The sequence below is a fragment of the Gekko japonicus genome, unplaced genomic scaffold, assembly GCF_001447785.1.
Source record: "Gekko japonicus isolate JY-2015 unplaced genomic scaffold, Gekko_japonicus_V1.1 scaffold11, whole genome shotgun sequence".
In the NCBI taxonomy this organism is placed as follows: Eukaryota; Metazoa; Chordata; class Lepidosauria; order Squamata; family Gekkonidae; genus Gekko; species Gekko japonicus.
In genome coordinates this window covers 188,000-202,351 of record NW_015166418.1, presented here as the reverse complement: position 1 = coordinate 202,351, position 14,352 = coordinate 188,000, and the positions used below count along the sequence as shown (strand labels likewise).

The 14,352-nt window shown below is 42.7% G+C and overlaps 1 protein-coding gene across 1 annotated transcript in view; it reads right to left on the bottom strand.

The window, feature by feature from the left end:
- The window catches only part of TBC1D9 (TBC1 domain family member 9), a 61,622-nt gene that overhangs the window by 32,010 nt on the left and 15,260 nt on the right, over nucleotides 1-14,352 (bottom strand). Inside the window, exons 2-4 of the mRNA XM_015411609.1 lie at nucleotides 9,540-9,650; nucleotides 2,064-2,182; nucleotides 711-939 (exon numbers count right to left, since the gene is read on the bottom strand). Coding sequence (XP_015267095.1) covers nucleotides 711-939; nucleotides 2,064-2,182; nucleotides 9,540-9,650 — 459 coding nt within the window. The remainder of the gene's footprint in view (nucleotides 1-710; nucleotides 940-2,063; nucleotides 2,183-9,539; nucleotides 9,651-14,352) is intronic.

Genomic DNA, 14,352 nt, shown 5'->3' with positions numbered 1-14,352 from the left:
TTAGTTTGCTCTGGAGCCATCTTTCCTGAGCTAAGACAAAAATGTGTGAGCCGGAAGCTAAAAATGTGTGAGCTAGCTCACACTAACTCAGCATAGAGGGAACGCTGATTGGAAGTGGCTTAGTGGTTAAGTCGCTGAGTTGCAGACCAAAAGGTCAGTAGCTCGGCCGTTCGAGACCCGAGTGCCGCATGATAGAGTGAGCTCCCGTCTCTGGGCCCAGCTCCTGCCATCCTAGCAGTTTGAAAGCAAGAAATTGGAAGTAGATAAATAGGTACCACTTCAGTGGGAAGGTAACAGCGTTCCATGCACCTCGGCGTTTAGTCATGCCAGCCACATGACCACGGAAATGTCTTTGGACAGCGCTGGCTCTTCGGCTTTGAGACGGAGATGAGCACCGCAACCCTAGAGTCGGATTCGACTGGCTTTCGTGCAAGGGAAACCTTTACCTTAGTATTGGCTACTACCTTTAAAATGTGCAGATATCATTCCCTGTTGGGACACTAAACATGGCTTGATGTTCTATTAGCAGCCCCACGCACTACAACAAACTGACACATGATAACTGAATCTATATGAGTAGGTAATTGGAAAGGTTGCCATTTATGCACTTATACACTGACATGTATAAATTGTCCCAAATACATAAATGTATAAATATTGTTCCAAATATTTGCATGACATCAATAAACACAGAAGCCACTCATACATACCTTCCCTCCCCATGAGGAAGGAATAAAAACAGAGGTGGTTAATGCTAAGATACATCCAGCCCTGGCGAGGGACTTTCCCTTTCCAATAACTGCAGGAATAGTAATTCACCAGTTTCTCTTCCTCTGGCATCCCAAAGAGTTTGTGGAACTTCACTATCGCTTCCTTAAATTTTTCAGTGTCATCATCCTCTTTGATACCGTTGATTTTGTTATATTCTGCAATGATTCCCTGAAGCAGAAGATTAATATGGTTTGGCCACATAGAGTGTACATGCATACTTTGTATTGCAGTATCAACAACACACACATTTTTTGGTACGGACTAGCATTAACATGTGAGTATGGGCAGATTTGCAAAACAACTTATCAATGTAGTATAGAACAAGCACAAAAAGATAAAATCTAAATTGCTACATGTAATTCACTTAAGGTTCACAGAAGCCTTTGAACTGGGAAATCCATACGGCCAGTATCCAAAGAACCACACAACTCGTTCCACACTCACAAGGAAGCTTGGAACTTAGTTTCACTAGAATAATAGCACCCCATACTCTATAGTAAACCTACTTTTGAAACTGATGGAAATTTCAAAAGCATCTTGCAAGATAACACAGATGTCTGCTGTTACCAGATTTAATCAATCAGAAAACCCATTAGTCTATTACATGCATCTGTCTGCAAGTTTCATGGGTCCTTAAAACACAGGATGATCGTAAGCCCTTCCACTGCAGCTTCGTTCTTGTTTCACCCCAACTGTGGCCACCTTCCGCCCTCAATGAAACTCTATTCTGCCCTCCCCTTCACTGCCAACTTCTCCCCAATTACTGTTGCTCTTTATTCCCCAATCGTGCCTACGCTGGAGGGGATGGAATGTGATTGCTCACACTTCTTTTTTTTTGTTCCACTGGTGCCAGCAGTTTTAAAAGAAGCAAGAAAGAGTTACTACAGTTTTGTTCAGGACTCTGAGCTGACTGGGAGAAGTACCTGGAGGAAGGAGCAAAGTTGAGCATCCCATGCTCAGATTCCTCTGCTGTCTCTAGGTACTTCTCCCATATGGAAAATGCAAGACTGCCCCAATGTCTCCAGTTGGGCCAGGCTATGGGTCCTGGCAGGCGCCCCACCACAACAACCCCTGATGCCGGTTCTGCCCTTGGCTGCTCCTGAAGTAGCTTTTTGGATCTCAATCTATCTCATTTCTTTGATTACACTAATACAGCTCTTTGACAATGAGGTGTTTCCCCTAAGGCTAGACAAGCCATGCTTCTACTGGAAACAGCACTTTCCTAAAAGCAAAATAAACAAACTGGCAGGTCAAGTGTAAGATGATTAATTGTGGGACAAGACATGTGCTACCTGTATTTTTCCTCTGACAAATGTGTTTATGTCATTTTCATTTTCAAAGATTGAAAGAGTTTGCAGTAAGTTCTGTTCCAGCCATTCCCAGTGCTCAGTTATTTCTTTCCTTGAACAACCTATTACAGGAACAAAATAAACTGTTGGTTCAGTGTCTGTAACTTGTTATCCTAAAGCACAAAAACATTTAATCAATTTTTTCACGCACAAACACGTGAACACATGAAACTGCCTTCTACTGAATCAGACCATTGGTCCATCAAGGTCAGTGCTGCCTACTCACACTGGCAGCAGATCTCCAGGTTATCAGGCAGAGATATTTCACATCACCTACTGCCTGGTTCTTTTAACTGGAGATGCTGGGAACTGAACCCGAGACCTTCTGCAAGCCAAGCAGATGCTCTACCACTGAGCCACGGCCCCTCCCTGGTAAACCTGATTCAGGTACCAACATGTGCATGGAAGTCAATCACAAAGAAAGCAGCAAAGAAGAAGAAACAAAACAGAGTAGTTTCATCCAAAAAAAGCCCATGTGACCCATGAGCTGATTAGATCACTAGTTTACATTCTAAGACAACTTGTCCATGCAGACTGGATTTCCATGATATTTTTAAGTCTTGTTAAAATGGTAATCCTGACTGCTGCTTATCAGAGATAATAGTCTGGAACAAAATTAAATCCTCAACTTTAACCCAAGTGTCTAGATCCAAGACTTTCCTGATTGCACTATTTTGATGGCACTGTGAATGGGAGAAGACACAAAAAGTACATACTCTTATGACACACAGGTCTTTCAATATGGAGAAAATGCATCAGGTTTTTTTGGGGGAGGTAAATGTATTCAAAATTGTCTTACAAATGCTACCTAATGTAAGGGGAGATAAACCTTCCACTATTACTATCACCACATTGTGGACTGGGGAGTAGATAGAACACAGAATGGCTTCTGATAACCTTGCAATGAAATCCAGTATTGTTATTCAGTACTGCACAGCAACTTACGACAACCCTGCTCTGCTTATTTGCATGCAAATACTCCATGTCTAACAGAGTCCTATGGAAGCCCCAAATGATATTGGAAACCCGGGGTGCATGTGGCATTCCAGCATTTCTTTATATTTATGCTTACACATTATCAATACAGGATGAAACAGCCGATGATCTCGACAATACATAAAATATAACAAATACATACAACTAGTTAATCAGGAGTCAATTTAAAAAGCATGGAAGTACATGCATAATCCATAATTAGAAAAAGAAATTGGATTGGAACCGTCTTCTGTTAACTGTCTCAAAACCTGTAAATACAAAGTATAATCCAGCCAAATTTAAGTCACAGTGAGAGAGGCGCTCTTAATATATTTGTTCAATGGGAGAGTTAACCATGTGCTTCATTCCCTCCTATTGTAATTAATGTAATTTTTAAAATCTAGATTATTCTTGTAGATTACACTGTAACCCTGAATTCATAAAATATTTGCACATATAGTGTGTAGATCACTAAAGCATCAGGAAGTCATCGGTATATGCAATGACCAAATCCGTTATTTCCTGTCCACTAATTTATAAAACTACCTGTGTAGAGAAATTATTTCCAGGGAACCGCAAGTATAAACTTCTCTGACACAGTTCTGCTGATGAGGAATGAGATCATTTTGAACCATTCCAGGGAGGCCTTGCATTTCTACTCTGCACTCTGAATACAAATCATTACTGAAAGCCTACATAATTTAAACAGTGGCGGCAAAGGCTCATATGTGATCATCATACTGTTCTTTGCTTGAAATTACTGCACGAAAATGTATCGTTATAACTCTGGATGTGGTATTAAGGACTAAGTTCTTTCTGTAGCTTTTACATACCCACAGAGAGCTATAACATAACATACAGGTAATATACCTAAATCACTAGAGGGATGCAAAAAGATGGCTTGTTTTCTGTTGAGCAATAAAAAAATGCTTTTTGTTACTACGCTATCACTATTCATGAAAGCTCTGAAATCATCTTCTAAACTACTTTTGTTTTTATATTCTTGTTTGCTTGTCTTCTCTTAAAAAAAGGTACTCCTACTCTTTGACAAACAAATAAATAGGGTTAACTGGCTCATAATCAGGCTGTGGCAATGTATGGATACAGTCCCTCCCTGCAAAAATATTCTGACTGCGGGGAGAGAGTGTCCACGCAGACACTTCCTCCCATGCTGACCACTTGGAAATCATGTGGAGACAGGGGACATGGTCTACAAGCTCACACTCATTCTCCCTCTCTGCGTGGTGAGTGCCCATGTGATTGGGATGTCTACACAGGGCTACCGGGAATGGTGCAAGCAGCCACAGATAGCTACAGACTGAATGTGGTCAGAGAGTTTGGATTATTCTTAGGTTTGCACACTCCACTTCTGCTTTTGTCCTTCTCCTTCTGTACAGAGCTGAGACTAAAGACTTGTGGGGTTAAGAAAACCTTCACCCTGCCTACAACTTATTGTAAGGTCCCCATTGGGACACTTTAGCAAACTGAGACTTGTTTCTTACCTACAAAGTGGGATTTTAAATTGAGTGGTTTAATATCTCAACTTGCAAGTAAGAAACAAACTGCAATACATTAAAGCATCTCAATTGAAAATCACAATACATTTTGAGTCCAGTGGCACCTTTAAGACCAAGATAAAGTTTTATTTTGGGCGTAAGCTTTCATGTGCACGCACACGTCTTCAGATACATTGAAACAGAAGACACCAACCATTACATATGGGTGGGGAGGGTGTTTCCAGGAAGAGCTAATTAGAGTCAAGATACATAAGTAGCTGTGCAACAGATGTAGCTAAGATTGGATTAAAGCAGTCTGTAAAACCTGTGAATAGCAGCAAATTAGCACACCGTACAATAATATTAATGAGGGGCTTAACAATGTTTTATCTTGCTACACACACTAACATCATTCAGTTCTTGCATCTGTTTGTAAGCTCTTTGTTCGTCTTAAAGGTGCCACTGGACCCAAACTTTGTTCTCCTGCTTCAGACCAACATAGCTCCCCCCCCCCATCCTGTCACAAGAAATTATGACACGTACACATCAATACATATGAAGCTACCTTATACTGAATCAGACCTTGGTCCATCAAGGTCAGTCGTGTCTGCTCAGACTGGTAGTGGCTGTCCACAGTCACAGGCAGAGGTCTTTCATATCACCTACTGCCTGATCCTGGAACAACTGGAGATGCCAGGGATTGAATCTGGAACCTTCTGCATCTCATTTCCCCCTCCCCCACTATTTCCTCTTTCACTTGCCAGGAAGCCCCCATAGCCTCTCCCCTTTTTCTGCTTTATTCTCTACTTCTAGGGCTGCCAATCTCCAACTGGGGCCTGGAGACCTCCTGGAATCACAACAGATCTCCCAACTACAGAGGTCAGTTCCCCTTTTTATCCACACAACAACCCCGTGAGGTATGTGACTGGCCCCAAATAACCCAGTGAGCTTCAGTAGCAAGACTTGGATTCAAACCTAGGTCTCCCAGATCCTACTCTGAAGCTCTAACTGCTACCACACTGCCTTTCCTAGGAAGGCTGCTGTTGAACAGTAGCAAGCAGCCAGTCCTAGCTGAGTCATGCAAGTTGAATGGTATCAAGTCACTCAGAGGTTGTTGCCAGGCCTAAGGCTGCCAACATCCAGGTGGGACCTGGAGATCTCCCAGAGTTACAACTGAACTCCAGACCACAGAGATCTGTCTTTCTGGAGAAAATAGCAGCTTTGGAAGCTGGACTCCATGGCATTATATCCCCTCCCATCCCATCCCCTGCCCTCCTCAGACTCCACCATAAAATCTCTAGGAATTTCCAACTTGGAGCTGGCAACCCTAGATGCCTGGTCCTAATGAGACTTCCCTCAAAGGCCAAAATAGGTCTGGAAAGGGCCCTGCCCCCCCCCCGCCTTTTACTCACAGAAATCTAGCCAGGAATATTGTTGTTGCCTAGCAACAGCCACTGAGGGAATCCCCTTCTTAAAGCTACAGATGCCTCCCAGGTGGTGCAAATGGAAGCACTGTCCTAGACCCATTCTCCCCTATGTTACGCTAAATCCTGGAGTTCTGCAAATGGTGTCAACCCAAATATGCTACACAGACAAGTGGCAGCTCTGGTTACAGTGATCCTGGAGGCTGATGGATGCTGTGTATTAAGACATCCTCACACAGTCAGGTTTCTCAGAGTAGTAGCCCATGTCAACCCTCCAGTTGTCCATAAATTTCCTTCTTCGCAACTACATGTAGTCCTGTTGGTGCATACACAACCTCCATTTGAACCTCTGAGAGAAGTTCCACTAAAATGGCTGAGAACGAAGGTCCTGTTTCTGACAGCTGTGACTTCAGTCCGAAGGGTCTCAGAGCCAGGAGTTTTATCTACCAAGAAAAGTCTCTGTGTTTCTAACAAGGACAAGTGATTCTAAGAATGTATCCAACATTCAATCCAAAGGTCAATACTTGCTTCCACTGCTCCCAGGAAACATCATTGCCTTCATTCTGTCCAAAATGGTTCCATCCCAAAGAAAAGGAGTGACATGCTAGATCTTCAGAGCCCTAAGGATCTACATCAGGCACATAGCATCAACTCATAAAACAGACCCTCTCTTTGTCTCAGTAGGTACACCTAACAAGGGACAGAAAATGTTTAGAGCGGTAATAAATCTGAGGAAGTGCATCTCACATGCTTACCAAGCTAGCAAACTCCAGATACCACCTGGAATCACAGCTCACTCCATTCATAGTGTTACAGCTAACACAGCACTGGATGCTGAAGCTTCCATTGAGGAAATCTTAAGGTGACCACATGGTTATCTCTGTCGACCTTCATCAGGCCTTACAAAATGAGTATCCTTGCTCATCTGACAGAGCCTTCAGAAGAAAGGTATTACAGCAAGTGGTGCAGGTGGACTGATTTTCCTACCCGACATGAGATACAACTGCCCAAGATGCCCTCCCCCTTAGAGCAAGAAAGGAACACTGGCACTTATGTGAAGGCTCCTTCTGCTCTGAGGAAGGGAGGGCATCTTGTCCACCCTGATTTGAATGGGGGGGGGGATAACAAGCTGTTTTTGCCATGTTAATGCTTTCTTGTTTCCTGTCCTGTATTTCCTGTTTCCTAAAATGTTGGTTTACTTAGTATTTTAGTGTAGATACTGTTTTGGGGGTTACCAAACTGAGGAAACTGGGTGACTCTGCCCAGAAGACAGGAAGCCTGGAAGAATATTAGTCTTGCCTCCTGGATGAACAGATGGGAATCACCCATGACTGTCAAGATGCCCTCCCCCTCAGAGTGAGAGTATAAGATTTTGGCAGTTCATTCCCTCATGATGTGTATGTATACATCAACCGGCAATCTAACAAAATTCACAAAACATATACATTATATCAACAGTGTTTTTATTTTATTGGTAAATGTAGTTACATATACTTTCTTTCCACCACATAAAAGGTCTTTTAAAGTTCTGAATGTACAAAGATTACAGGGCTAACTGAGCTTAGAGAAACTGACCCAGTTGCAGATATATCAGCAAATTGATTCTGAGCACTTAGAGAGCTCAGAAAACCAAGACCCACCCAATGTCTCCAGCTACACCATGGAATTCAAGGTGCATTCCCCCAGAAATTCCTCACTGCCTCTTCCACCCTGCTTCTAGTGAGTGAGGTGGTGGTGTCAGCATACAGTGGAGAAGAGGGGAAGTCTCTTCCATTTTTCCTTCCTTCCTCCTCCTCTGCAAGTGACCTGAATGTCTAGTGCTCGTGGCACCCTGTGTATTCTAGAACCTACATTTCCCCAAATGCACCAGGCACCTGGATGCATATTCCTGAAGAGAGCAGTGGAAATTCTTGTTAGAAACTGAAAGGCTCACTCTCACTCTGAAGACTGGCTTTCTGAGTGGCTGAAACTTGAATTCTGAGCCAACTTCAAAACCATCCCTAGATATTTTAAGCATTTTAATGGATAACATCCATGTTTCAACTTTTTTTAGTCTCATGTTATAAATAATTGAACTTGGCATCTTCAGAATCTCAGCTGATATTATGAATATCAAATATATTGTGCCTATCAAGGATCAATATTATCAGCTTGGACAAGTCTTTGGTGCAATAATGGAAAGTCTGACATACTAAAAACAATGGTACAATTTCACATTTGTTCCAAGAAAATGGCAACTTTCACAGAGCAGTTTGAGTCTGTGAAATTGCTTCAAAGATCTGCTGTCAGGATATATTATCACATCCTGTTAGCTTAGGATGCAAAGAAAGACAGGGCCCAGTAAGCATTTCAGATCATGGTCACCAACTCAAACAGATTGTCGTTTATTTATTTATTTTTAACAGATCGTCCTTTATGACAGGTAAAAGTAAAGAAAGAAACTGAAGTTATTTATACCACAAAAAATAAAGTTGATGGGTGCAGATTTCTAAATCTGTATTATTAAACAAACAAACCATTAATCCCACATATACTTACTTGGTAGTAAAACAATGGGACTTACTTCCAAGTAAATGTGCACCATATATATGCACCATATATTCTACAAATCTAAGTTTGAAAGATTAAAAACAGGACTGTCTTATTAAAGAAGGTATACAAGTGAAATTATTACCACAAACACACAGCAAGATGAAAGAAACTTTGCAAGGGATAACCTCTGACTTAAAGACAATGAAGACTTTTAAAGTAAAATCCACTGAGAAGTTGAAGTATATTTTTAAAGGGGAGAAATATTGATGCAAAATAAAAATCACTTTAATCACATATGCAGTTACTTTTTTTGTCAAGCAAAAGCCACAATCCCTCTCTTGCAAAAAATAAAAAGCTTTTCAAGATAACTGTGGCACTATTCCAGTTAGTAATTAGAAAGAGAGGCCCAGCAGACATCTCTACCACTGTTAACCATGGTTAATGCTAACTAGGTTGACCTCTCAACCAGGGTTTGAAACTACTGTTTGTAACTGATTGCAGTTCTGGCTAAAGTAAATGCTGACATGCATTAAACATGGTTAACACCACTGCAAATGTAATTACAGTTGGGGCAACAGAAAATTCATATGGGACAGGAGATGAGGGAAGGGGTTGAAATGCATCAGGTTGCACCATACTCTTTCGCTGTTAACCACTGTTAAGAGATCAGCAATGTTATGTCTACTCTAGGCCAGAGACACCAGTCCAAGTGGCTCTACTAGGTTATTGTAGTCTACAATACAACAATAATTGCAAAGATGTATTGTAAACAAATGTTTGATATAAACATATGGTCTTCAGGTCTTTTCCACTCTGGTTAATTCAGGAAACTATCTGGGATTAAGTGCAAAAGAAGAATGTAATTGTCTTACTTGACATAAGTCTTACAAACTGCCTTTTCTATATCAGTAATGTAAGAAACACAGCATACCCCAATGAGCTACAAAGAACAGTCTATCCTCTAGTAAACTGCTCAGGATTTATATACTTACCACAAGCAATAGTCCAATATATCATAGAGTCAGGGGCTTGATAGAGGATTCGATATGGTGCCACCCTTGCACTAGAGTCTAGTACAACATCAAGAGTACCCACAAGAAGACCTGGAGAAAAAATAATTTAGTTAGTGAACCACACTGGCTTCTTGTAACAGACGTAAAAATATGCAGCGTAAGAGAACATTTTAGCCAAGAAAAGGTTAATAAAGACAAATGCGAAATATGAACACAAGCATTTTCTCTGAATGTAGCGTTGTTCCGTAGATGAAGATTCAGATATAAATGTAGCGTATAAAAACATGCCTGAATCTGTTTCATCACACAAACTAAATACAATATAAATCAAGCTATTTAAAAATGACACTTCTTTCCTAGTGAGATAAGAGAACTGTGAACTCTGACCCAATGCTGAGAAAACCACTTCAACTGGCCTATTTTAGATAATAGGGTTAAATTTGAATATAACATACAATTGGGCCCATAGCCACATCTCAGGGCCATGCCCCACAAACATTAGAATAAGGTTTTTTAAGTTTAAATTTAGCTGCAGTGCTGTGCCTGGTCTTGTCTGTGCCGCCTGGATGCCAAGCAAGAAGCAAAGCTGTAGCCTTACAAACACAGTAACATACAACACCCTGGCATCCAGAGCTTTCCCCGGTCGAGTTGGGCACAGGAGAGACTCCTCCCTCCAGCCCGGTTGCTGGGATCCTGGCAGCAGGTTGTTCCACATTCTCCCTCCCTCCTACAGTCTGGGCTTCCACCAGCCAACAAGGCAGCAGCCTCTCTTTTCCTCCAGCTGGCCAGTCAGGCAGCTGCTGCAACTCGGTGGGAGCACAGGAGCTTTGCAAATGCCTCTCGCATAGTGTTTTGCAGGACGCCTCCACATGTCCTCCAGATTAACCAAAGAAATTTGGCAGGGAGGAGCCTTTGGCAGCCTTACAACTAAGTGGGGGTATTACTTCTCCGCCCCACAATGAAGACCCCTCGAAAATCCCCAGGGACCCGCCACCATTGTGAGAAAGAAACTCCCTCTCTCCAAGCAAGCCATCCGACACCGGGGAAGAAATGCCCATAGCCTCTCAGGAGGAAGGGGACACTGGGCTGAAGCAGAGTTGCTCTAGTCCAAGCCTACTGATTTTGGTAGTCTGGAATAAGGCTGCATTGTAAAGCAGATGAGCAAGGTGAGGTTTTTAGGTTGTTAGGGGGAATGCAACCTACTGTACTTGAAAATCAAAGGAAACAGGGAAAGAAGAGGCAGGTGGGGAGGGGGCCATGGCTCAGTGGTAGAGCTTCCATTTTGCATGTAGAAAGCGGGCTGTCGGTGGGGCAGAAAGTGGCTGTGGATGCCATGAGATGCTACCCAGGTAATTTAATTAACTTTAATTTATCTGCCCCCTTACAAATTTAAATGCCCCCAAACAAAAAAATCATGGTTACAGGCCTGAATACGATGTAATTTTAGTTACCATGGGCAGAGTCCAGACTCCAAAGGTGCCCTTCTGCCTTTAGAAAGTATCTTTCACACACAAGGGCTGTTTGATAGCCTGCACAAGAAAAGTAAAACTAAGGCCTGATTTAATAACAATGCCAAGACAAAAGCACTTTCCCATGGAACACTGCACCCCCACATACAGCATCTCATTTAAACTGGGCTGCAATGCACCCATTTGTGGCTGTGTATACAGGTAGCAGCCCAGTTTAAACAGGACACTGCATAAGTACAAAAGCCATAAGAAAGTAGACTTTGCTCCACCAGCTTCACATTTAAATCAAGCCTATTTTTGTGCTAACATAAGCACTGTTAGGGCAGTGATCCCTGCATACTCCTTTGTACGCCATGGCACCCACTGATATGTTTCCTGGTACACAACTCCTTGTTGCTCCAAACAGAGAGCCAATGTTGTTTATCTTTATTTATTTCACTTACGGTTCACCTTTCTTGCTCATAGATTTTCTCCACCTTATTTGAGCAAGAGGGGTTCAAAAGAGCCATCAACAGCTGTTGTTAAAACAGCTTCCTCCATCTTACACTCACCTTGGAATCTCCCACCATTCTGAGACTTATTCCATGACAATCAATTTGTGGTCAGCTGTGTCTCATACAGAAACCATATACTGCTGGTGCCCATTAATTGTTGTCAAAATCCAAATGTGCCCACAGGCTCAACAATCTCACAGACTCCTGTGTTAGGAGAATCTACCTATTACAGCTCTGTCTGAACATACCCACTTAGTACTTGTGCAACTGTTTGCAAAGAAACACTAGTGGCTATTTGTCTTCTGCTCAACAGTTCTTCAGATCCAGCCCAATGAAAGAAACATCTTCCTCCATTGGTCTCGAATTGAATTGCTCCTGCCCAATGGAAAAAAGTTCTGTCCCTTTAATAGAGAAAATGGGCAGCTGACGCTTTTTATGGCACAAAGTTAAACAGCATCTCCTGATAATTGCTTGCAAATAAATTTGATACTAAAGTGATAGCTAGAGGGACCTCTTTAAGAAGTTCCCCGCATAATTAGAATGAGACTTTGGATGGGCATTCAGCTGACATCTCTCTCCACTGGAATGTAGCTGTTCATCATTCTCTGGCCAGAAGTAATCTCTCCATTACTCCTCTCCATACCCATTAGCTCGCTTCTCCTTTGTTCTAGTCTCAGTCAATAAGAGACAGGCATAGCCTACAAAGCATTAACATAGCGAACTACACTCTACTCATGCAAGAGCACTGAGTTATAAATAATTGAACATAATCTGAGACTTTGACCTTCCTTGTCACATCCCTTCTTTAGAGCCTTTGTTGAGCGAAGAGACAATGCTTCACTGAATTATTTTCTCAAGCTGTCCTTGGCAGGTTTCAAAGGTATTCAAGAATTTGCTTTCAAGACTTCGATTTTCCTCTTTCAGCACACATTTCCCTTAATGTTTTTATAAATATCAAAGCACCAGAGGGCTTGTGATACGGTTGCCAACTCCAGGTTGGGGCATCCCTGGAGATTTGGGGGTGGAGCCCGGGAAGTGACCACAGCAAGGACATGAAGCCATAGCGTCCACTCTGCAAAGCAGCTATTTTCTCCAGGAAAACTGATTTCTGTCACCTGGACAGTAGTTGCAATTCCAGGAGATCTCCAAGCCCTACCTGGAGTTTGGCAGCCCTAGCTGGCGACACACAAAAGAGGAACAATTCCAGTGGGTAGCTGTGTTAGGGCAAAACATCAGTCTTGTGGAACCTTAAAGACTGACAAATATAGTGTGGCTTTTATGAGCCACAGCCAGATGCATGAAGTGTAAGATTTAATTAGCAGAGATATATATGCTCAAGGCTACAATTTTCCAGGAAACCTGAATCTTTTAGACCTCTGTGTAATATTTTCCACATGGGCCATCTATTGTTTGTAGCCACAGGTATATATCTGCCAACTGACTCCCAACAACTTCACACATCTGATTAAGTGGACTATGGCTCATACAAGTTCATGCCATGATAAATATGATAGCCCTTAAGGAACCTCACACTGATGTGTCTTTAATTGCAGCAGAGTAACTCAGGCTGCCTGAGGTTTAGTGCTGGTGTGCACCTTACCCTAGGTGAGCAAAGCACAATCTCTTCATACAACAATGGCCAACTTCTTCAGCTGGTGGTGGAGGGGAACAGACTCAGTGCCTTTAAGTCAGCTTCTCCAATCTATATAATCTCTCCAAAAACTTTGGCAAAAGATAGTGTGTCACTTTGGCCTAAGGAAGAATCTGGCAGTTAACCCTACCATCAGGAAATAAGGTAATTCCAGAAACTGCCAGCTGGCCTACCTGAACTCAGTACATTGTTCCTTGGTGCCAACAAATACATTTCCTTGTTCTCCTTTGATAGCTAATCTTTTTGAGTTTACACTCACTGGACAACTTACTCCACCGCCACCAGCCCATCTGCTGTCTCTGCATCAGGATTAGTTTGTTTGCTCTTTTGCTTCCCTTGGTTTTAACCCTCACCCTCAGCATTCTACCTTGTCTGTATAACAAGAACACCTTTAGAATCCTAATGGTTTGGTGTTTTTTTTTTTCATCAGTGTGCTTTAAAGCTTTGAGAGAAAAAGGCATCCCTTAGGTGTAAGAAATAGGATTAAAAGTTGCGAAGTTTAAAGACGGGTAAGTAGGGGTGGTGGAAGTTGCCCTGTGGGTTAAATATTGCTTGACTCTGTTGGAGGAGCAACAGCCCGCTAAGAATCTGATTAGTGCAAATACTACGGAGTAGTTTAGTTCACTTGTACCTAGGCTTGCTAAGCCCCCGCTGGGGGCGGGTAAATTCTTGCCTGGGAGGCCTGTTACCTGCTGCTGGCAGATCGGGCCCCGGGGGGAATTCCACCCCCTACCGGAGGGCGTCCCCAGCATGATGATGTCACCCGGAGGTGACATCATCACACTGGCCACATTGTGGGGGGGATACTCTGTGAATCAAGGGAAAACTCTATGGTTTTCCCTCGAGTCCCGGTGCCCCACCCCCAACGTGGGCAACGTGATGACGTCACTTCTGGTGATGTCATCGTGGCACGCACGCGCAAAGCGTGCACGTGGGGAGACTCCCAACGGAGCCAGGAATCCCCCCGCTTTGCAGGTAAGTCGACTTGGCAACCCTACTTGTACCCTACAGGGAGCTGTTGAGCTTTCTCTATTGAAGGGTAAGGGCTTATTGAATGTTTTTCTCTTGTAGTTCAGCCTGCCTCTTGTTGTTTCTCTTTCTGCTGTGTGTTAGTATGCGTTAGTGCTTCTGCTCTGAAGGCCCCTCTGTTGCCTTAACGGCCTACAGTCAGTTATTGC